Raw genomic sequence first — 24,224 nt, forward strand, 5'->3', positions numbered from 1 at the left:
CCGAAGTGCATTGGGTACAATTTAGTGGGTGACAAGACCATCATGGGGACTTGACAGGAAATCTCTATTATCCATGATCATGAAAACATTCAGATGTGATGTGAACTCAAATAGACTAACTGGAAAATACACTTATCAACATTTTAAGACCACTTGAAAAATTGCAAGAATTTACATTTTCCAATGTTGGATCTTAAGGAGGTTTGAAGTAGAGCTTCAAAAGAAGAAATGTCAGTGAGACAAAAAAAATGTGAGTGAGCAATTTATTGCAAACAGACATTAAACTGAAACAGGCTCTTCATCACCTGATCAAAAGTTAAAGGACATAGTTAAAAAAAAAAAAAAACTACCCTAGAATACAAATAAAATGTTCTAAAGGACTCAGTAATGAGTAGCTGCGCCATTCTTGTTAATCATAACTCAAAAATTGGTTTGGGCATGCTTGATGCCAGTGTTTCCAGGAGGCTGGTGGAAATGTGGTAATGAAGATGGCTTCACAGAGGGCATCCACTGTCTGGAAATGATGTCCATTTTTGGAATCTTCCCTTGCCATCTTTCCCCACATTTTGACAATAGGATTTAGATCAGGGGAACACGCAGGATGGTCCAAAAGAATGACATTCTTCCTTTGGAAAAAGTCCTTTGTCAGGCAGTCATTGTGAACTGCAGCATCGCCCTGTTAAAAAAGCCAGTCATCACCACACAGCCTTCAGTCATGAGGGATGCCCCCTGCAACATCTCCACATAGCCATTTGCCGTTTGACGCCCCTGCACAACCCGAAGCTCCATTGTTCCACTGAAGAAAAAAGCACCCCAGATCATGATGGCGCCCCCTCCACTGTGCCGTGTGGAAAACATCTCAGGTGGGATCTCCTTGTCATGCCAGTACCACTGGAAGCCATCAGGACAGTCAAGGTTATATCTTTTACCATCAGAGAATAAAACTTTGTTTCACCTTTCATTGTCTCATGTTTGGCGCTCTTATGCAAATTCCTAGCAGGCAATTTTGTGGCGTTGAAGGAGACGAGACCTTTGAAGATTCTTGTTCTTAAAGCCTTTCTCTCACAGATGCTGTCTGATGGTTTTTGGACTGCATTGGGTACCAGTAACAACTGTTATTTGGGCTGAGGATCGTCCTGTGTCTTGACGGACAGCCAGTTGGCTCCCCCCGCTCAGGGCCGGTGAATGTTTTTGGTTCTACTACTTGACTTTTTTGTTCCATAACGCTCAGGATCTTTTAATGACATTGAATCCACATTTAAAAGACTTTAAAAGATTTTGGCTTTTAAAGACTGTGGTTTTAAACTTTAAAGAACGTAATATACTAATTCCTGACTCCGAACTTTTTTTTGTCTCACTCCCATTTCTTCTTTTTGCATTTTGAAGCTCCACTAGAAACTCCTTAAGATCCAACAGTGCAAAATATAAGTTCTTGCAATTTTTCATGTAAACATGTAAATTAATAATGCAAGATTAACTTATCAAAAGAAAACTAAAAGAGAGCAAATAAGGGCCGTTTTGCCATTTTGTGATTACAAAAGTGTACCATACATGAAAACATACACAACGCCATGCACAATGTGCATATTTGTAGTACAACAAGTATCTGAGCCCTTGACGGGCAACAATGCAAGAAACGAATCAAAGGTTGTGTTGTAACACGTAGTAAGTTGTGCTTACACAAAGGAAATTGTGACGAAACAACTTCTTTGATAACGAGTTATGACATTTTCTTGTCATTACTACAAGGTGACAGAAGGGGTCGCCAAAACACCGATGATCAATATAATGGCTGTATAATATAGTATATAGTATTTATACTATTAATAGTAAGAATAATACTGCCATACATAAATACATATTGAGCTGAGGTGTCCAAGTCGTTTTTATGAACACCGCATGTCACCATTACCATACAAACTGTATATAGTGCTCTTCTAAACTACTTGCTCACAAGTGTGGATATTTTCGTGTTTTTTCCTCACTTGTAACTCACTATGAACTTTTTTGTTACAAAATATATTTTGAAAATAAATTGTACTTATATAGTTGTATAGTTGAACATCGGCTTGCCACAATTTCATATAATAGTAACATTATACTGTATTGCATATTTATACTTCCTTATTTGAATACATATTCACAATTGTGAATTTCTCTTGGAGATGAATAAAGTATCTAATTGTTCCTTAATTATTATTTAATTATATTATTGTATTATTTATTTTATGGATAACTATGTTTGAACTCAGAAATCAACCAAAGACAGGGGCAAGCATGAATTTTATTGCGACATGCATTATTTCCAGCGTTTGTGCCGGATCTGGCCCGTGGGCCTTGAGTTTGACACCTGTTGATATAGAGTGTATACACATACACCATCATTACGCACACAACAGCTAAAACAGCAATGCTGACTTTATGACGTTAACGCAGGTACATTATATTCCATCCCTATTAGGCTATACCATATTGAAAAGTAGTGTATGTAAATATTTATGTAAATATTTACATATTGATATCAATCAACCTATGGTCTAGTGCACAAACACCCTCCCATCTTTTATGTATTACTGTAATTTATTCACCTGGACATCTTATATTTATCGGAAAGGAAATCATACATTTATATTATCTGATATTACTATTACATTTGTATTTTATTAATTTTACTTAATTAAGTGCCATTTAGTCATATCTATTGTAACGTGTATTTTAAGTCATTGGTTCCCACAGTAAAAGGTGAAGTCAATATGAATGAATGGATTTCCCGTCGTTTCTTAACTTTACCGGCAGGTCATGTTACATACGGTGACGAAACTACGCGTTGACAAATGACGTGCAACCCAAAATGCAAGTACATACGTAATAAATACGTTTGAAAGCAAATAGTTACGTATTTTTCCCACGTCCTTTATTCGTCTTTACATATGAAGGACAGAAAAACGGTGATTATCCGTGTAATTTAGTCGCGGTAAGGTCAGGAAAAGCACAGGATTAAACCATACTTGGACGCTCCCTTCCGCATCCTGCCTGGGACGTGACACCCAGCACGCACAGCGGCAGCACAGGCCACGCCCCCAGCAGCATTCATCTCACGGGTATGCGCATACGTAATGAGGCGACAGCAGGAGGGGGGCTGTGTTTAAATAGCAGGCTTCACCTCCCAGCCGCACCACCACTCTGCGGGAGAACTGCAGCATCAACTCAACGAGAAGCATTCCAGCCTTTTAACTCAAGCCTAAACGGTAATAGTCCTTTTTATTTCTTATACATCACTTTAATATGATTTAATCCGCCTTTGATATCGAGTTTGTGTCCTAAATGTTATGACATTAATGTTTCTACTTGTTGCAGCCAGTATAGCTCACGGCCTGTAAAACAGTCGCTATTTCGACCTTAAAATGAACAACCTAAAGGGTTTTTAACACAATATTACACGGATATTGGCATGTTTCCATCGCTAAATATGGTGTGTGAGGGTCATAAACGCTGTGTTACACAAGTGTAACATGGAGACCCTCACTCAGCTCCTCCTTCTCCCCTTGCTGTGGTCGCCATCCTGACAGTCCGGTCTGACCAAATACACCCTCAAGAATAATTTTACACCCCCATCCTGTTGAAGAGCTGTGTCATTTTGACATTATGTTAATTCTTGAATATGTTAACCCACAATAATCAACATATTGTTGAATTAATAAATCTCATGAGATAATCTTGACACTTTTAAAAGAGGGTTAATTTTGGAGGCGTGGCTGTGTGGAAAGAGTTATATTAGCGGTTGCACGCCCTGCTACAGTACAAAGTGGAAAGCGTGTTTGTCTAGTTCGTGGGATTCCACTGATCTGTGTGCGTTAGAGAGAGACCTCTCGCTGACCGCCTGGTGACCATGATAGGAAAAATGCCAAAACCACAACAGAATGTGATAACACATTCCTAACAGCAGTCCGACTGTTTGTTGCTTTAATAAAATCATATGCTTCTTTTTTTTTTACACACACCATCCTTTGACTCCTAGTTCTGGCATACACCGAAAGGAAGTTGCACAGCATTCGTCAACAGTAAAAGAATGACCTATCAACTGTGGGCCTTGTTTGAACGCTTTAGAGGTCATCCAGCTCACATTCGTAGCTCACTGATATGCGGCAGTATTAGCTATCTCAGCTACTAGGTCCAATCTCAACATCACCGTACTGGACCTGTCTGTCAGTAGTGTACTCTCCAGGAACCATAAATAGTAACGTGTGTGAGAGACATCAGCCAGGGGATGGTCTGTGCTGCACGTACACATGAGCCAGTGTGCCCCGCCCCCACTGAGTCACTACGGGCTTCTCTCTTGAGGATGCCGTTAAGTATTGAGCGTTTGTCCAGGCAGTGGTTGCTATGGAGATCTAGTCAGATGGTTAGGACTCAATAAGGAGCCTCAGCTAACAATGACATTATGCAACCATGGATACTGTGGCAGGTTTATGAAACGGGAAGAGACCGACCACGGCATCAAGCTAAATACAACATAGTTATTGAACTAACACTGTGTGTGTTTAAATGTGCCAGTGGTCCAGCATTGCATACTGACACTCCTTACCTTTCAGTATGATGCATAATATGTTTTATGATGTCCACTGCAAACCACAATAATGAACATATTCTTAAATGAACCCATCTCTGACAGCATCAATCAAACTGAGCACAAGCCCACATAAATAAGTGACCACAATGAAGTAACCACCAGCCTTTTAAACACTTTACTTTACTTCTCACCTCCTCCTGATTATCCACACCTCAATGGTTGTGGATATGTTGGCTGCCACGCCGTCACTCTTATTATTTCCCCACAGATGGCCACCAAAGAGAAACTGATCAGCCACGTGCTGAAGGAACAGCCTGTGGGCAGCAGGAACAAGGTGACGGTGGTGGGTGTCGGCATGGTGGGCATGGCCACTGCCATGAGCGTGCTGCTCAAGGTAAGGCTAAAACGAAGAGACATAAAAATGTGCCTCAGTATGATACAGGGCCTTTCTAACCACTGCATAGTACAACCACAATGTACACATGGCATAAAATGCGTTGTGTAAGCGTATATTCACATTTAGAAACACGATATGTACATTATACAATATAGGTATGAACTTGTGTTGCAAATAGGTCACATGGAGAAGGCTGCCTGAGAATGAAGCATCTTTTGTGCTTCTGCCTGCGAAATTGTACTACTAAAAAAATCATAATGGTCTGGTTTTGAGCCAAGCATGTGTCATATGACCATGCAGTGTGTATTGGCCTCGCACTGTGTTCAAGTCAAGTCATGACAAATGATGTGGCTTTCCTTGCCTACTTCAAAATTGTAAACGGACCTCACTACCAGTAAGACGATAGATTCTGTGTAGTTTTTCATAAGACTTGAATGTAAGTGTACTGTTTTTACCCACCAGGATTTGTGTGACGAGCTGGCACTGGTGGACGTGATGGAGGACAAGCTGAAGGGTGAAGCTATGGACTTGCAACATGGATCCTTCTTCCTTAAGACACACAAGATTGTGGCAGACAAAGGTCAGAATGACATGTACGCCAAAACATTTGGACTCCATCTAGAGTGGAACCCGCTTAAAGGAAAACTGCACTTTGGGGAATTTTGCCCACCATTCACAATCTTTATGTGAAACATGAACACATATTGCTATCCCTTTTCTGTGCGTTCTAATGAGAGAAAATGAGTTAGTATGAGCCAGCTAACAATGCACATGGGAGGTACCTATTTTGACGTTAAAGCCCTAAGAAAAAAACCCTCAAAAAATGCCAACAGTGTTCAATTTACATAACTGACCTGTATATTAATCAAGCTACAGCGATAGTTAATGTAGTAGCTAACATGAAAAACTATATTTATCTGGCGGAGTAACACAACGCATCATGCCAATGCAACGGGACAGACGGAAGAGTGGATACTACTGGCTTGCAATTTCGCTACGAAGACTCAACAAGATGCTCATTTGCTGTCAGCAATTTTTACCTGAGGACCGGAGCACAAGTCTTGTGCTGGAAGGCACAGCCATCCTAATGAGAGCGGACAATGTAAGTTGTAAGTCGCTGTTTCTATGCTACTATTGTTGGCGGAAGTCACGTTAGCTCCTACGGGCTACGTCAAATCAATGCATTTCGAAAAAAAGTTTCGGTAAGGTTTTAAATCATCAGAATAGGGCAAGATACTGTATTACATGTTATCATCAATGTAGTTGTTGATGCATGATCACAGCCCATCCATCCATTTTCTATGCCGCTTATCCTCACTAGGGTCGCAGGTGGGAGTGCCCAGAGAAAACGCACACACGGGGAGAACATCCAAACTCTGCACCGAGATGCCCAACGGAGATTCTCCTGACTGTGTGGCCAACATGCTAACCTCTCGGCCACCGTGCGGCCCCTACAGCATGTATATAAAACAATAAAACATTATTTGAGGTTTGTTTTAGAGGGCCTCATAGTCGAAATAGGTACCTCCCATGATGTGCAATGTTAGCTGGCTCATACTAACTCGTTTTCTCTTGTTAGAATGCACAGAAAAGGGAAAATATGTGTTCATGTTTCACATAAGGATTGTGGATGATGGGCAGATTTCCTTTGAGACGATCTCGTTTGTCGATGTACATTTTTGACCGCTTTTGTCGACTCAAACTGGTCATTTCGATGAAAAATGGGCCTGTTTATGTTGACATGTATTGCTACAAAATGCACCCATTTCATTTTTTTTTTTAGATTGTTAACCACTGGAAAAAAAGAGCTGCGCATGTACGAAAGCTTTGTCATACAACACAATTAAGTTAAATGAGAGCATCAAATATATGAAAACAGAACAATCAAAATCAAAATGGAGGAAAACAATGTCAACAAACTACCGTTGGTTAAAAAAATCCCTTACAATCACCCATTTTCTTGTCTCTGGCAAAAGTCACAAGTGAATGTGCAAGCAATAACTAGTGTCGGTTATGTCGACAACCGCGTATGTCGATATGAGTCAGCCAGTCGGAGCCGTGTTGGCTTTCAGCGGATTGCACTGTATTTATCTGTCTACTACTAAGCACATGTGCGCCATTTTCCAGACTACAGCGTGACAGCCAACTCCAGGGTGGTGGTGGTGACCGCTGGCGCCCGTCAGCAGGAGGGAGAGAGCCGTCTTAATCTGGTGCAGCGCAATGTCAACATCTTTAAATTTATCATCCCCAACATTGTCAAGTACAGCCCCAACTGCATCCTGATGGTCGTCTCCAACCCAGGTGAGATTGGGTTAAGGATGGCAGAAGCTTTAAATACCACCATATGGACAAAAGTACGAGGTGCACTACACGCAACGCACACAAGGTGCATTCAGTTCTGCTTGAGTTTGATGTGGAAGAACCTGAGAGGACCTCACTCCATCAAACAGACACACACCAAAGTCATATGGAAAGTTGTTTTAACTCCATATTTTCTACCATTTCAACTTGCTCTAATGTTTCCAAATACTTTTGTCCATGTAATGCGGCTGTTTTGTCACTGTGCAGTTTACCCATGTCGCCCAATTCACACTCTTTCTCCCAGTGGACATCTTGACCTACGTTGCTTGGAAGCTGAGCGGATTTCCGCGCCACCGCGTTGTTGGCTCAGGCACCAACCTTGACACGGCCCGTTTCCGCCACCTCATGGGAGAGAAGCTCCACCTCCATCCTTCAAGCTGCCACGGATGGATCATCGGAGAGCACGGAGACTCCAGTGGTATGCAGTGCTTGCTATAAATAAATCAAAATCACAGCTAGTCAAAGCTAAATTGAGCATCACGGCATTGGCCTGTGATTGACTGTGTTGTCCCTGTTTCAATCAGTGCCCGTGTGGAGCGGCGTGAACGTGGCAGGCGTTAGTCTACAAGGCCTCAACCCTCACATGGGGGCTGATGGAGACGGTGATGACTGGAAGGGGGTGCATAAGCAGGTGGTTGATGGGTGAGTGCTGTTAGTTAACTCTGTAAAGCAACCAGTAATGTGTGTTTGCACCTCTTCTGTTCGTCTGTGAGAGCAATAAAGTTTAAACAAAGTCCACTTGTGTTTGCATAAAAGTTAAACAGACACAACGGAGTCACCATCCCTGGTGAGGAATTTGGCCATGGCAGTAAGCCAATGCACTTTCTTATCAGGGCTTCACAAACTCACTAAGAACTTATAACTTATACACGAACACATTCAGTGAAGCCATGTGTTGCATTTGTAGTCGTGTCATCTTGTGCAATTTAGAGAGTAAACATGCATGGTGTGCAAAGGCAGGCCAGTGGTGTATAACGCAATAGGGTTCCCGTATGGGACTATCTGCAATAATACCTTATCATGTCACCATTACTGCATTCGTAGGCAAGGTGTCATTTGAAATGCACTACAAGTACTGTGGAACCACTTCTAAGTCGATCACTTTTACGTCAATCAACTCATGTCTTGGTCTGTGTGCTTAGCAAAAAAAACATCAAAGGTGGTTGACCGCTTTTGCCGACATAAGATTTGAGGTTCATTTCTATAAAAGATCTTTCCGTGTATGTCAACATGTGTTGTAGTGTCACCTTCGTCATTATTGCAGTGTGAAACAAAGCATCTCAAACCCTTAAAAAGGGGGGGCAATAGTCGGAGGGGCAACAAGAAAGAAACTGTCACTTACCTTCAAAGCTTTGACATAGGATCAAAGGTTCTTTCTTTGTGGTGGACTTCTCAGCTGTTCTTCCACCCCGCTTCCTGCAACCATTTTGTGTGGGTACTCCCAAGAAACTACACACTACATAGAACTGGGCGGCTTTTAGTCTTACTTTCACTATTACTGTCTATAGCTAGTTACACAGCATTCAAACGTGCGCGCAGACTTCAGACTTCATGTTTAGTGCAAAGTAAGCTTCAAAATAAAAGCAATACAGTATTAACCTGGATTCTACCACAGCAACTAACAAAATGCACCAATTATTTGCATTTGAACAAAAGCATGGTGGACATGTTCAAAGCTATTTTTGGTTAACCTCAACATTAGCAGCCAGTCCGAGGGATGTCCATGTAAAACGGATTTCACTGTACACAAGTAACATTTATTAATGTGTGCATAACGTCCATGTTGCAACTGTTTACTTCTCAGGGCCTATGAGGTGATCAGGCTGAAGGGTTATACTTCATGGGCCATTGGGATGTCGGTGGCTGACCTGGTGGCAAGCATCACCAAGAACATGCACAAAGTGCACCCTGTATCCACACTTGTCCAGGTAAGGACACACACACATACACGCACACACTCTAGTGCAGTGTTTTGCAATCCCAACCTTTATTGAGCCAAGAGACATATCTTACAGTAGAAAAAGCTCACGGCACACCACCAAACAGCTTAATCAGGTACCTTCTGTCATCTAGTGGAAGAGCCTTTAATTCTTCTGCCTGTCACTAGAAATCACTGGCATCGATAGATGGAACAAATCATTTTAGAACCAATTACAGTAATCCCTTGTTTATCGCGGGTAAGAGATTCCACACCCGATCGCCATATGTGAATTTCCACGAGGATTCCTTATTTATAAATGGAATATTTTCATAGTCGGTGCATAGAAAATCTGTTTTACGATCTTCTAAATACAGTCTGTAACATTATTACAGCCCTCTAGACATGAGATAACACCCCAATAGACACATTTACACTCATATTACCCAATATAGAAGACATAATAGCAGAAAATAAGCCATAAAAAACATGTGGCACAGACAGGAAGTGATGTCAGGGTTTCAGAGTTGAGTTTTAGCTTGGCGTGGTGTTATGGTTCTAACAGCAGTTTATGATTGCTTATACTTAAGTGCCCAATTTAGGCAAAAACCTTTAGGCAAAAAATGTGTCAAATTAGCTTAAATATGCTTTTTTTTTTTTTTTTTTTAATTCAACCACGAAACAGCAATGATCAATTAATTTTGAAAAACCGTGATAGAGTGAAACCGCGAAATTTGAAGTGCAAGGTGGCAAGGGACGACTTTATATGAAAAAATTTCCCACGGCACACTGATCTTTCGCGGCACAGTGGTTGGGAATCACTGGTTTAATGAATCAATACAAAAGCTGGATCAAAAAATCTAAAGATCAAGCTCAAAACACACTTACTCCGAACGTCTTATTCACTTTGACACCAGTAAGCTTGTTTTAGCTCACATTTGCAATTTTAACAAAAATAATTACTATTAGTGTTACTGTACTGTATTACTGAGTGATGGAAAGAGCTCCGACTCCGTTAGGGGAGAAGTTGTATGTATCAATCTGTTCCTTGTTCCAAAAAAAGACCTGTTTTCTAGGGACAAAGCACTAGAGTCCGAATTTCCAAACTATCTACAGTGTGACAATCTAGCATCCTTGGTTACAGCGCATATATTGAATTTTATCCAAACAAGTGAACATGGGTAGCTTCCACCTACCAGCAGACAGACAACTTTCTAATGGGAGTTCTTCTACGTCTGGTAGGGCATGTATGGCGTGAAGGATGAGGTCTTCCTGAGCATCCCTTGCGTCCTGGGCAACACTGGCCTAACAGATGTCATCAACATGACCCTGAAGCCAGAGGAGGAGAAGCAGCTGGTGAAGAGCGCCGAGACGTTGTGGGCTGTTCAGAAGGAGCTCACTCTGTGAAGAGGAGAGCCTCGTTACTCGACTCCAGCCTGAAACCGCATTATACAAGACACTGTGCATTATTGAACCTACCTTCTGTGTCCCCTGTAGCTAAAAGCAGATTTCAGTAGACTTGTGACATTCTGAAAAGGCCAAGTGTTATTAGTTAAATCGTTGGAAGTTAATTTCAGCTATTTTATTTTTGCTGTCTGCTCCCAAACCTGATTCCTCCATTTGTGGCGGCTTTTAACACTCTGCTGAGCCTTGATGGTCAAACTGTGTTGGAGATATCTAAACTACTAAGTACCCTTTGGTACTGTGCACTGTTATTCTTCTTTCATACACTCCTCATGTGCTTTGTGCGTTACGTCTATTATTACTGTGTCCAGTTGTGGGTGTTGTCCACTTGGTCATCTTATTGTTTTTTCTTTGCGAGTCTGAGGGAGACATTCCATTCTCTTTGGCAGAGACTTCCTGTCCAACTGTAATAACCTTCCCTTAGTTATTATAAGGCCTTTTTAAACACACATGATCACAAGTGCACTGATAGACAAAGGCAAAGGTTTATGGGTATGACAGGAGTCGACCAAGATTACGTTTCAGATTATTAAAGACATTTTGGAGGAGCTGCAATAGCAAACGTAAGAGAAATGACATATCTTGGATGTTGCAATGCCCTGAAAGAGAATTGTTTTACATACCACATAACTCTAAAGGACAGTGAAATGTAATGGCGTTATTTTCTCTAAAGCCGTTAGAACTATATTTATTTTCTCAGTATTTATCAGTAAGCTGACTGACTGAATCACTGTACCTGGACATATTTTTATGTACTGTAGCATCAAATAAAGCCAGGATACTTAAAAGATGTCTATGCTCGTTTTCAATTTTATACACCTGTTTCCTATACTTGGAGCCAAGGCACATACAGAAAAAAATCAAGGGATGCCAGGGGGCACTTATATACAGTATATACAGAAAATAATCAAGGGATGCCGGGGGCCACTTATATACAGTATATACAGAAAATGATTAATCAAGGGATGCCAGGGGCCACTTATATACAGTATATATATACACTTTTTGGGGGGGGGGGTATAAAACAGCTTATTAGCATATACATTTCAGCTTTTTTCATTACATTGTGCCTTCTTGCTCTATACATTTTTTACTGTTAACGTGCCGCAGGTCCGCACTCTGGACACGACTGATCTAACCCGAAACATGCTCAATAATGTTCATGTCAGGTGACTGTGCTAGCCAATCCTGCAGTATCTTAACCTTTGCTTTCAGGAACTTTGATGTGGAGGCTGAAGTATGAGACGAAGCGCCATCTGGCTGAAGAAATTGCCCCCTCATGTGATTGGAGGGGTAACAAAAAAAAATTGTGTTGCGTTTGTCAAGGCCCAGAGTTTACAGAAAAATTCTCACATTTGAGAGGCTGAAATCATAAGACACTTTTAATAAAAAGATTAATTGAATACCAAAATATTTGCTGATTAATTGGACAGTCGATTCATCAAATAATTGTTACTGCTGTATGACACTGGTGCTCATGATTTTATTAAATTGACAGCATTGTACTGTAAAGACTGTTGAGTAATAAAATAAAAATTACATTTAAAAATTTGGGAGAGTGCATAGTTCTCCCCATATTGTGATTTACACCACAAATATTAGTCCTACATTTATTTTATCTACATATTTAGATTGCGTGACCATGAAAACATACCTTTAGTAATTGGCTTCATAATGATATCAATAATAATTTAGTAGTTAATTCACAAACATCACATTTTCTGTGGCTTCATAATGATATCAATAATACTTTAGTAGTTAATTCACAAACATCACATTTTCCGAAATGGCGATTTTCTTCTGGGTGTAGCTCCATGGCCAAAAGCTATGGAGCTGAAGACCGGAAAAAGCTATGGAGCTGATTCCGGTCTTGCTGATATAAAATTGTGTTAGTTGCATGTTTATAGCTTCCTTTGCTGTCTTCCTATGATGAAAATTCACAAGGTCCCCTATTTTTTCGTATTCTGGATTATAGTATCCAGTATTATTCCATTATCTGGATCAGTCTTTGATATTCTGTAGAACCAGTTGGGAACTTGTCCTGCATCTATTTTTTCCCTTAAGTGCTGTGACCATTTTTTGTGGAGTTATATGAACAAATGCTGAAAATGGTCCTCTCTTGTGATGTTAAAGAATCGTTAAAATATTCCTTAATCCAGACGGTGATCCGGATCACCCCCAAAATTTACTCAGTTCTTCCATACCCCAATTTTATCCAAATCCATTCAAAACCTTTCATGTTATTTTGAACACAAACAAAGAGATAAACGCCGGGGAAAAAACATCCTCCTTGGCGGAGGTAATAAAAAAAATAAAACCCCTTCCTCCTTACAAGTATGAGTGAGCAAAAAATGACGTTCAAGGCCCTGCCAGTATCTCAATCAATAAAAATGATAATGGAGAATGTGCTCTTAGTTGTAATGCAGCTCTGAAAGTGAACTTGTACACTCAGCTTCATATTTCATTACTTCAAAAAGTCTTTTAAATTTGTTTTGATGAAAGAATGAGAGCAGAATGTTATACTGACAAATACGACACTTGTTTAGTTTAGGGGCTCCAAAAAATGGATGCACTTCTACATATTGTAAATGGTCATTTTTTTTGGTCAAACTTCTTAAATGATTGCCGACAGTCAATTGATTATTTCATTTAATATCAATTGTCACGATCTGTAAAAACTTCACAAAATACTTGTTAACTAAACTACACCTGTAACGTTTTATGTATTCTTTTCTTCCGCAATATAACCACAATGACCCTAAGCACAATAACATGTTAGAGATTAGCGATCAAATCAGATTTATTTAATTTGAACTGATTTACATAAATCTACAGATACAAAAGATGGTCTATGGCTGAACTGGAAACACAAAAATAACAGCAGATATTCTATCATACATTTCAAAGTGCATTTAGTAAAAGGCTAAGTTAAATGAGGTGTTTGTCACAACTTAACTTTTGATTAGTATAATAGTTTTTTGTACCCAATAACACTCGTGCCTTATTTAAAAAAAGAAAGATTTTCTCTGACTGATTCCAACAAATAAGAGTGGAGAGCAAAAAGAAAAATACTGAGTGTGCTAAAACTGTCAAGAGAAACAGTGTACAGGATAGAACAGCTACTGTACATGATTGGTTAATGCAGCCAAACAGTCAAATCGGAGGGCTAACCTGAGCAGCTGACATGTACAATGAAAGAACTTCACACTAATTGGACATGGGAGGAGAGGTGAAAACAACACGTTCATCTTTTAAAGCATATCCACAACATAAAGCCTTCTGAACGTGGCCCAGGCTGCATGCAGCACTAAATCAAGGTACGTTCTAAAGGTTGCCTTGGGTATTTATATCAGAGCTTAACCTTTTCATGATGATGAGGGCTGTCTCTTAACTCCTAGCCCCCAATATTTTGTGCTTACTCTCCAAACACCCGCTAATATATTCTCATCAGAGCCTGGGAGCTTCCCTGGGGTGCAACACAAACCAGGTTGCTCAACTTGCACACACACTCCCTTATCAATATTTGTAAGAAGGGATCAGTTGTGCAAGCCACGGTACACACGATGGTGTCATGTGAGGGTCACAACTCCAAGTTTGTGGACAATCTCTCAAGTATTTGGTCTTATCAAGTGTGTGGCCGTTGCCAGGTCACCACTACAAATCTTCATCTTCAATCTACAACATCTAAACAGCTCAGTGGCCCATTAAAGATGGGATACAACAGAGGAGAAAGGAGAACCAGAGAGTGTGAAGACGTGAGTGTTTCCTGCTAGTGTTGCTCAGTAGAGGTCACTGAGGCCAGCAGTCTTGCGGGCTTTCTGCATGAGGGCACGGAGCTGGAACTGCTTTCTGGACAGAAGGCGTACGTGCTACAACAAAAGAGGAAATGAATAACTACTGATGAAACCACGGTAGATTGGAATATGTGTGTGTGTGTGTGTGCTGACAGTCACCTTGAGAAAGACCTCCAGGTCTATGACCCCTCTACGGAGGGCCTCTCCCAAGTAGAAAATGGTGTCCTCGATTGCATTTTCCTCAGCGTACAGGTTCAAAATCTGTTTGTATAGAGGGGCTGTCGGCACGATGATGTCATCAATGTCATTGTTCTCCGACTGGTTCTCCATTTTCTCCAGGGCGTCACTCAGCTCCTCGTCTTTACGCTTCAGCAACTCAATGTTCCTGTCAACTTCAGACTGGTCCAAAAATAGTAAATGACACAACACGACATATTCAATTTATTATTGACAAAAATATCTTACCACTTCCTGGTCTAATCTTGATATCATCTCCTCCAGTTTCTGATGGCCCTTCTTGAGGTCTTCTTCTGTCCGCTTGAGGGCATCCAACTCCGCCTGAGCCCTGTCCATTTCCTCCTTCATCCTCCAGCGAAGCTTGTCACTAACAGCTGAGATTAGCGATGCACGGATGGTGTCCTCACCGATGGTGCCATCTCTGTTGGAACCTGAACAAAGCCAGAGCTGTTTTAAACATCTGTTGTAACTCTGGTCAAATTTGGTGGTGTAGAAAAAGTGATCAAACCTCAGTCAAGAAATGAGGTTTAACATTTGTTATTCATGGTCAATTTGTAGCTCTGTTATATCCATTTCCTTTTACCATGTGAAGGGGGGCATTTGCTCAAAACACCCTTACTTGCACTCACACGCTGTACAAAATAGGTTAAAAAAAATCAATATAATTAAAATAATAAATATTTAGCCAGCGAATTGCTGGCTAAATATCAGGTTATGCAGGTAGAAATAAACAGTTAACTTTGCAGCATGTGTAGTGCAGTCTTGGTTCAGCAGACAAATGTCAAGAGTTGATGCAAATAGTCTTTTTCTCCGGATGTCAGATGGTTCACCAGCGTTTCACTGCTGCTACCAGGTCAGCCTTTGTGTGGAGTTACTGTTACATCCCCAAATATAGAACATCTAGCCAGAGAGGGATCCCTGCCTCCAGGCATATACAGTACGTCTCTTTGGCCTTTAATGCTCCCAACTCTCATTACATCAGATGACCTTTCACTAACAGTTCAGCATGCCACCAAAGTCAAGCTGAGGGGTGAGAGCCTTAAAGTAAGAAGGTCACACATCTGAATGTGCTGTTCATCTGATTGGGTTAATTTTATCACTCATACACTGTACTGCAATATTAGTATTTATTTTTTATAGTTGTGTTAAAAAAGTGCACTTTAAACAAGCTTTTAATCATGTAAACGTGTGACAGCTGAGCTGTGGATCTGGATTATGCATTGTGATCATTACTGTATGTATGCATGCATGCATGCATGGAGGAAAGAGTTGAAGTCATAGTCTGTCTTTTGCTGTATTTTGTGATATTAAAAAAAAAAAAAAACGGTGATACTTTAAGTTCAAATGCACCAGGCAAAGAGAATGATAGTCGATAGGAGATGTTAGACGCAATACATACCCACTGTGGACACAGGAGTTTGTGTGGGGTAGTGTGCAGGACCAGCAGTAGTTGGGTAAGAGTTCCCCCCAGGGTACTGGTACCCGGGATAGCTTCTGTAAGTGAAATGCAACTAATATTTTACAACCATAGTCAAAAACATTTGATAGCAACTCAAGCAAGATATAAGTTGCTTAAGCTTGTCAAGAAAAGTAGTACATGTATGTGATTATGAGACATCTTACCCTGCATTAGGATTTGGACCATAGGGTGAAACCGCAGGCATGCCAGGTACATAAGATGCTGAATTAAAGAAGAAGGGTTCACAATCACGTATGAGTACATGATGTTACATGTTTTCTTTCCCAGGGTGTTCTGCTGGGGTGAATGAGTGCCACCTGGTGTTAAGGCATAAATGAATCATGAGAGAAAAAACACTCACGGTTAGGAGGTCCAGCAGCTTGGAAAGCCTGATAAGGCGCTTGTGTGGTTGGTCGAGAAAAGACAGGAGGCTCCTCTCCAAAAACCACAATCATCACCTGAATGAGTCCATACAGGTCTGACTGAGGCTGAAAAAAAGTTATTAAAAAAAAAAAGGTTCATTAAATACTCGCAACAAATCTGCACTTATTAGCAGTATCTTTAGTATCATGTAAAACGTCGTGTATTGCATTATTTAATAGTGTTTACATTTGCTTGCATATACTGGTTTTTGGCTCCCATCACATATATCATTTAACAAATATATAAAAAAAAAAACTAATAATGTGTATAAAGTCAATGATAATAGTGCACCCTATATGCCACTGTCCAGTGAAAACACAACACACGCTTTATTTCCTCACTATTTAATATAATGCAAACATCTGTATTCTCTGTGAGTACGATAAATTTGTACACATTTTAGTAAAAACAAAAAAATCCCATAACGCTAGGGGTTAAGTTATCGAGTTCCACAGAGTTGATGCACCTAAATTAGATAACTGAATAACTTATGAACTTCTAAACATTGATTTGTTATGTTATTGGTGCAGTTCATTTAGCACAACTGCAACCACACAAGCAATAACAGACATTTCTTGCATCAAAGAGTGTTTCACTTCTGGTATAGAAGTACTTTACAGCCATTTAAAACATTTGTGCAATATTTCTCCAATATGGTGATAATTCCAAGAAATGATCAAATCGATAAGGCAGGCAAAAAGCGCTGTTGCTCATAAAATGTCAACAAATTGTGATTTCTTCCGTCGGATGATTACTTACATGCTTCCACTCATGTAGATAGGGCAGGTAGATCTTTCCATTGGCATCAATGTGTTTCCCAGTTTTGATCATCATGGTACTGGTTGGTTTAACAAAGCATATGGGAGGGTTGAAGGGGTAGGTGTCCAGCAACCATAGACATACTGGGATGTTGTAGACATTGCCTACAGAAAAGACAAAAAACTGCATTCACATCAGTGTTCCCATCACTGTAAACCCCAGAATTATTTAGCATAAATATACGGGCTGTCACGATACACTCAGCTCATGACATGGAACGATACAAGTTCACAAGAACGAGACAATATACTTTTAAGAAAACTACAATGGAAAACTATAGGACTGAATGAACAGATCTTATTTTACAGTCACAAAAAATGCAGGTACATTTTGAAATGTTTTATAACTTTGAATGCATGACCTAAGAATGATGCTTTTAATTGGAACTTTTTTTCCATAAATTTAAAGAAAACAAACAGGCAACAGCATGAACACAGTGAGTTCTTTTGTCAGTATTTGGCCAGACCGGTAGCATACATTTGGGGTGCAGAAGAGTGCCATGTAGTAGACATTAAATTAGTAGATTGCACTACTTTTTTTAATGGTACTTTTCTTTAATGTTAAAATCTCATCTTGTACACCCATTCTTGTGTACGTCTTGTGAATTGAGTGTCTTGTGACACGCCGAATAATGACATAAGACTTTACTTATAAAATATGGTTCCTCTGTTGAAAACATACTTGAATCCAAGTTTTGCTGAAAGAAAATGTACCTCTATAGCTTACAGGTACTGTCCCTGTTAAACTCATCAGGTCTCTTGTAGAGCCATCGTTGAACACTGAAACACAAGAAAAGCCAATGACAAAAGAAAGTAAACACATTTGACATGTTCAGTCACTCAAGAGAGACGACGTGCAGTGGAACCTCTGGAGTTTGAACTGCCGGTCATTCACGCCATCTTGAGACATCAATATATCGTGCAAAATGCCAATGACTGTAGCTACAAGGTTATTAGTAAGAACAGGAGATCCATACCGTAACCATCCATAACTGGCTTCAAGTCTTTGTACTGAGAGATGACGTTGGTGATTTCACGAACTGTCAGATCCCTGTACTTGTATTGCTGGAATATGACAAGACAGGAGAACAATGATGACAATGTGTGCTCATGTTTTGACAATAAGAGAGTCTCATCAAGCAGGCAAGGAAGGTGTGTTTTTACAATTAGTTCACACAACTTGTTTCTTTGTGTGCGTGCACACTTGATAGTGGAGTACTGTATTCCTGACCAAAAACGTAAAAAAGATACTTGGTGGCTACTTTTTTTTTGGTGCTGCAAGAATATGGTGGCTCTGATAACTTCACCAAACTGTAATGAGCAAAATGAGTCTTTTTTTTTTTTTAATGATTTTCACTCAGCATTCTGTTGGCCGTTGCTACCGTATGTAACGCCTGCTTCCTGTCAAATTTGGTGACATCATATCCCATGTTTTGGTCCTCTGGTGTGGTCAGAGTTCACACCCGTGTTGCCAACAGTCTGCCGACATTCCAAACCCTCTTGGCAAAATATTTTTTTTTTCCGGCGTCGGTGGAGAGTTTTCTGGTATCGTGGGACTTAAAAATGAAAGCACGTATTGGTCTGCAGTATGTTTCTCACCAAGCAGCAGCGGGTGCTGCTGGGACATCCGGCCCGCCCCAAAGCAGTCAGCTCCCGCTGCAAACTGACAGCCACCATGGTGGAGCGCTACACACCCATGAATCACGCATGTGCGAGGCGAGATGGCATATCTAAAACGTAAATGTTTCTTAATCTTCATTAAATTACAACTCATTACACTCAAGGCTCATTCGGCCTCGGTCACTTACCTGTCAGTGTGTCAGAACTTGTGATGGAAGAACGATGTGTGATAAGTTAAACAAGTTGTCCTCACTACAAGATAAAAGGTGGAGGCTGGAGGTGAGAGCAGATGTAATTATTACGCTCTAGACTATCTTATTTTGCATTTATGAAGTGATGGCCCATTTTAAATGAACAAACTAAAAATCAAGTTTATTTGTAGTTCTAAACATAATTGTATTTTTACTTACTATTTTTTGTCTCTCCTAGAGGTTATGCTTTTTTCCTTCAGCATCTCTTACATCATATCCAAATATGCAAAATAGTCAAAGACGTCTTCTAGCGACTTCTAGGTCAGCCAGTAGCTACTTTTCGTACGGTAGAGTTGGCAACAGTCGCACTTGCCTCACTCAGGACTATGGTCTCTCAGACTGCCTCGGCCTCCTTGTTTGGTCCTGGTCCGTTTTAACCGAACCAAACATGACAAGCGTGAACTCACCATTATACCGATACCAATGTAGGTTGGTAGCACAAGTATCCTGCATATCAGTTACAGGACATAAACATGGCTTTGATGGTACACGTCTTAATATTCAGCCGTGTTTAATCATTTCCAATAACCCCCATTATACGTGTTAAAATATTGCGCTAACATGTGCTAATATGTACACTCCACATTGTGTCCGTGTTACCATTGCACCTTAACGTGAAAGATCATCTTAGCGGCTTTAGACGGCGTTCACAAAACAGCGAACCTGCTTTAATAAATTACCAGGAAACGATAGCTAGTGGTCATGATGGTTTTCGGTAACGTTAGCTAACATGCTAACAAGTTACAGTAGCTAGCAAAAACCTCAACCGGACTTACCTTCAACATTTTCTTCAGGGCACCTTCGTTGACAACCGCCATTGTTTGTGGTGGTTAATAAAGTCCTTGTAAAAAAGCGAGTAACTGTAATATCTGTCGAAACAGCTAATAAAAAGTAAAGCTTGCTAGCAGGTATTCAGCTAATGCTAGCTTAATGTTAGCAAAGCCTCGGTCCAGGCCAAACAAAACAGTCTGGTTACGCCCAGTTAAACGACATCAATGTATTTTCTTGTTATCCCAAATCTAAGCATTAAACGGAGGCTTTAACGCGTAAGATGACGAACCTGTTTCTCAGAACAAACAACAAATGGCCTTTACAACAAACTTCGACCGTCATCAAAAACAATTTCCGGCATTTCACCTGACATTTTCCGGGGTGACTGATGACGTCAGCAAAAACTTTATTACCAAATGCAAACGTTTACAGAAAGCGTTCTCTGCTCTCTTTGTTGACGTTATAATGAGATGTAGGCTAGTATAGTAATTATTTAAACTTCTCAGTTAAGGTTTGAGATTTCCAAACAGTTGTGTTTTATTTTGCTGTGTTTAAATTGAATTCTGTTCAAGGAAAGACAAAATAAATGATGTAAAATGTCTGGAAATTTGCCCCCCCCCCCAGAACCAATACAAATTTACAGTAGGGCCTTATTAGATTGGAATCAACTCCAGACTACGCTGTCTGTTCGAGAGCGAGAGAGAGTAAAATGCATTAAAATAGTAGGACATAATGGCTGATAAAGTATTCCAACAAAAGCTAAATAAACGGTTGGACTTGTGTTTGTGTTTTTCCTTGTGTTCGACATGGCTTCCTGTTTTGTACTTTTATTTTGTCATGCCAATTTGCTGTGTTCGTCGCCCTGTGGTAACTTTACGTTCTTTTTAACACTGGCAGCTGCCGAATTATTACTAAACAGTTTAATTCGCGTGTGTTGCTCTACGTTTGCTTGCTTTTGCTACCTTGCGATTTTTGGACTTTTTTTTAGCATAAAAGGGATAGATAACAAACGCACGACATAGCTACAGATGAAGACTGGACATTGTCATTCTCCTCAGATGAGGCCGACATGCAGCTCTGGGGCCCCCTGTTGGCATAGTGTGTGTGTGGGGGGGGGGGACTGTCAGGGGGAGTGAGAGACGCAGAGAGTACCTTCAATGTTAGTGCAGACCTGCTAACAAGTACAAATTTATCATTCTCAACATGCAATTTGACTCGTGAATACGCATGTTTGCTTTCATTTTGTTGCATTTTCCTGGTTTCAGTTTCAAGTTCAGTCTGTACAGTACAGATAAATAAATAGATATTAGAAGTTTCTCAATGGTCTTTAAAATCAGAGGCGGTGTGAATACATTTCTGTCCATTGTGGGGAGCATGACAGAAAATAATTGAGAACCACTGGCCTATAGCAGTGGTCACCAACCTTTTTGAGACCAAGATCCCTGGTCTCGGCCGTGAACAGGCGCAAGATCTATAGAAGAAACAAGGGTGGTCTAATCATTTTTTCCATGACTGTATATATATTTCAAATAAAGTAAAGTAAAAAGTGATACATAAAAGCTTTGTATTTAAGGACAAAGCTTTCAAATTTAAAGCTTTGTCTTTAAATACAAAGCTTTGTGTTATTATTGGTTGCTGGTAACATTTTAGCTTTTTATCACTGTGCCTTTTTCTTTATTTTTACCATTTTTGTTGTGTTTAAAATTGTATTTTGTTTCTGCGGTGACGCAATGTCAAATGAGCCACGGGCCACAGATGGTCCCCGAGCTGCACTTTGGGCACCCCTACGTTTGTCGATCTTCGTCAGAGTCGGCTTGTGGCGTCGGGTCCATTAGCAAACCATAACTCTATTTGGCTTGTTGTCTTGGGCGAGATGGTGGTTGAAGAAAGAGGGGCTGGTCAATGCGTAACAACATTCAGCCCTAATGAGCCGCGTCACCGCGGCGCAAGGATTTCTATGGAGGTGCACGTCTATGGCGAGGGAGGTAGAAGATATACATATAGTCGACATTTTATTTATGAGCCAAAGGTCACATTGCATACGTCATAGGGCCATATGTCACAGGTCATAATTCATAAATCACAACCACGTGACTCAGATCAAAAACACAATAGTTTGAGGTACACATTATGCATCAGTATACACCAGAGGTGTCCGAAATGCGGCCTCGGGGGCATCTTAGGCCCACAGGCTAGCTTTTTATTGGCCCTCGGCATATTCTAAAAATAAATGCATAATAATTAGTGAGATCTATTATTAGATATTACACTAATTTGCTTTGTTGCCTATAACACATGTCAATGTTTTGTTCAGATATCTTGGCATATATAACCTACATTGGATTGGTTTTAGCATCTTTAATGTACAAAAATGATCAAAGTGGCCCCCACATCCTTCAGTTTTTCTGTATGGACACCCCTGATTTATACTCTTTACTTCCTCTTCCTTTACTTCTATGACATTGATGAGTTCATCGCACCAACCAAATGCTATTACAGTGTTCCCTCGCTACAGCGCGGTTCACCTTTCGCTGATTTTGTGTGCAATTTTGCATGTTTTTTTTAACAGTGTATGAAAGCGCATTGTGTTCTGAGTCCTTGTGGTGTATTAGAGTGATCAATCGGTGCTCTGTTGCATGTGTCTGTTATTGTATTTACTATTGCCACCAGTAGAGGGTGTTGTATACTCATGTGAGAATTGTCTCAGTAAATATAGAGCCACAACAGTCCTGATTGGCTAAGGGAGAACCCGCCCATTATGTTCTGCCTTCTGATTGGCTGTCAATCAGTCTTCTCATGACTGCCTGTTTTCTGTTGTATGATCATACATGCCAAATGAAGGCAGAGGTTACGCAGCTGTAGGGCGCCTGGAATACTGTAAATTAACCTTCGGTTCATGGAGGATGACGAGGAGTAATATGTTAACAAGGACACAAAAACGCTACAGCCTAATGGCGCCAGGACAAGCCACGATCAGAGGAGTGAGTCACTTAAATTTGTTGTGTCCAATCTCGTAAGTTGATATTAAAATTCAAATGAAATTTGAACTTTGAGAGTTTAAACAAGAGAGAAATGTGATAAAATGTTAATGCCTGTCTCAGAAAAGTGTATAAAGTGTATGGTGAAGGGTTTTACAGCCTTAAAATATACAGTATATAATTGTACAAGAATATAGTTGGCTATTTTCCCTATCTCTCGCGATAAACAAGAGAACACCATACTAACATTACTGGTATTACTAATCAATCGCCAATACAACAATCAATTACTACCATGCGATACTGTGCACAAGATATGTTCCACAAGCAACAAATCAATATTGAAATCCGTTAACAGTTGGTTTCATTTTCTTGCAGGACATGCTGACCGTCTTCTGTGGGTAAAGACAAATACAAACTTCCGTCCGGCTTGGAAAGCACTTGTGTTTGCCTGTGGAACTGTAGCCAACCTAAAAGAAATATTTAGGACAGGTTATTTATTGAAGTTCCAGGTCAAAGTCTACATGAGCACCATGGACAATCTCACTCTTGATCAGACCTGACCCAGTTCTAAATCAATCAGCGGCTATGTAGGACTCAGTTGTTGTTCTGTGTTTTAGTCAACACAGAATTCTTACATTGCAATAACCTTGTTGGTTCTTTTCTTTTCTTTTCCATTATCTGTATATTGTAAATTGGACACATAAGAACCCCACTGCTCTTGTTCTGTTGGCAAATTATTTTGCTTTTACGTAAAACGGCTCTGATTTTAGTACATTTGACCACAAATAAGCGTATTGGTCTGACATAGATTGTAACTGGTAAGAAAAAGTGTCTTGTTACGGTATTAGTACATACTTTTGACTTTGATTTCAGATACTGTATTTAACTTCACTTTCAGTCTTTACAGTGTAGATTTTTTGTAGGTGCTTTGATGTAATCTATGTGTGGCAGTTTTTGGAAAAACAATCCGGAAGGGTGTGAATACTCATGAACTATTGCAACAAAGTCGCTAAGTTGGCAACACTGATTCCCCTGCAACGTCTTCAGACCAGAGGGGTGTACTGCAAAGCGAGTTTAGTGGGTTAGCGAGGTCTGTTGAGTCGAAAGCCAGGCTTGTATGTACTACAAAGGTGGCTATATCACCATAGCAACATAGCTCA

The 24,224-nt window shown here is 40.2% G+C and overlaps 2 protein-coding genes across 2 annotated transcripts; one reads left to right on the forward strand and one right to left on the reverse strand.

Moving 5' to 3' along the window:
- The first annotated feature begins 3,126 nt into the window (after positions 1-3,126).
- On the forward strand, positions 3,127-11,500 carry ldha (lactate dehydrogenase A4). The gene is made up of 8 exons (XM_054775495.1): positions 3,127-3,248; positions 4,839-4,964; positions 5,430-5,547; positions 7,095-7,268; positions 7,573-7,746; positions 7,853-7,970; positions 9,133-9,256; positions 10,489-11,500. The coding sequence occupies exons 2-8, from the start codon at positions 4,839-4,841 to the stop codon at positions 10,651-10,653; spliced, it is 999 nt and encodes a 332-aa protein (XP_054631470.1). The 5' UTR covers positions 3,127-3,248; the 3' UTR covers positions 10,654-11,500.
- Positions 11,501-12,173: 673 nt separating this feature from the next.
- Positions 12,174-20,457, reverse strand: tsg101a (tumor susceptibility 101a). The gene is made up of 10 exons (XM_054775494.1): positions 20,089-20,457; positions 18,419-18,506; positions 18,156-18,221; positions 17,383-17,546; positions 16,562-16,688; positions 16,365-16,422; positions 16,141-16,235; positions 14,970-15,172; positions 14,664-14,903; positions 12,174-14,579 (listed from the first exon to the last, which is right to left on the reverse strand). The coding sequence occupies exons 1-10, from the start codon at positions 20,128-20,130 to the stop codon at positions 14,490-14,492; spliced, it is 1,173 nt and encodes a 390-aa protein (XP_054631469.1). The 5' UTR covers positions 20,131-20,457; the 3' UTR covers positions 12,174-14,489.
- Positions 20,458-24,224: the final 3,767 nt, after the last annotated feature.

The sequence above is a fragment of the Dunckerocampus dactyliophorus genome, chromosome 5 (assembly GCF_027744805.1).
Source record: "Dunckerocampus dactyliophorus isolate RoL2022-P2 chromosome 5, RoL_Ddac_1.1, whole genome shotgun sequence".
NCBI classification, from domain to species: Eukaryota; Metazoa; Chordata; class Actinopteri; order Syngnathiformes; family Syngnathidae; genus Dunckerocampus; species Dunckerocampus dactyliophorus.

Coding starts and splice junctions, on each gene's coding strand:
- ldha (XM_054775495.1), top strand. CDS start 4,839: ATGGCCACCAAAGAGAAACTGATCAGCCACGTGCTGAAGGAACAGCCT. Junction 7,747..7,852: donor AGAGCACGGAGACTCCAGTG/GTATGCAGTGCT, acceptor TGTTTCAATCAG/TGCCCGTGTGGAGCGGCGTG. Junction 7,971..9,132: donor CATAAGCAGGTGGTTGATGG/GTGAGTGCTGTT, acceptor TTTACTTCTCAG/GGCCTATGAGGTGATCAGGC.
- tsg101a (XM_054775494.1), bottom strand. CDS start 20,130: ATGGCGGTTGTCAACGAAGGTGCCCTGAAGAAAATGTTGAAG. Junction 16,423..16,561: donor AGCTGCTGGACCTCCTAACC/GTGAGTGTTTTT, acceptor TCTTTAATTCAG/CATCTTATGTACCTGGCATG. Junction 15,173..16,140: donor AACTCCTGTGTCCACAGTGG/GTATGTATTGCG, acceptor GGCTTTGTTCAG/GTTCCAACAGAGATGGCACC.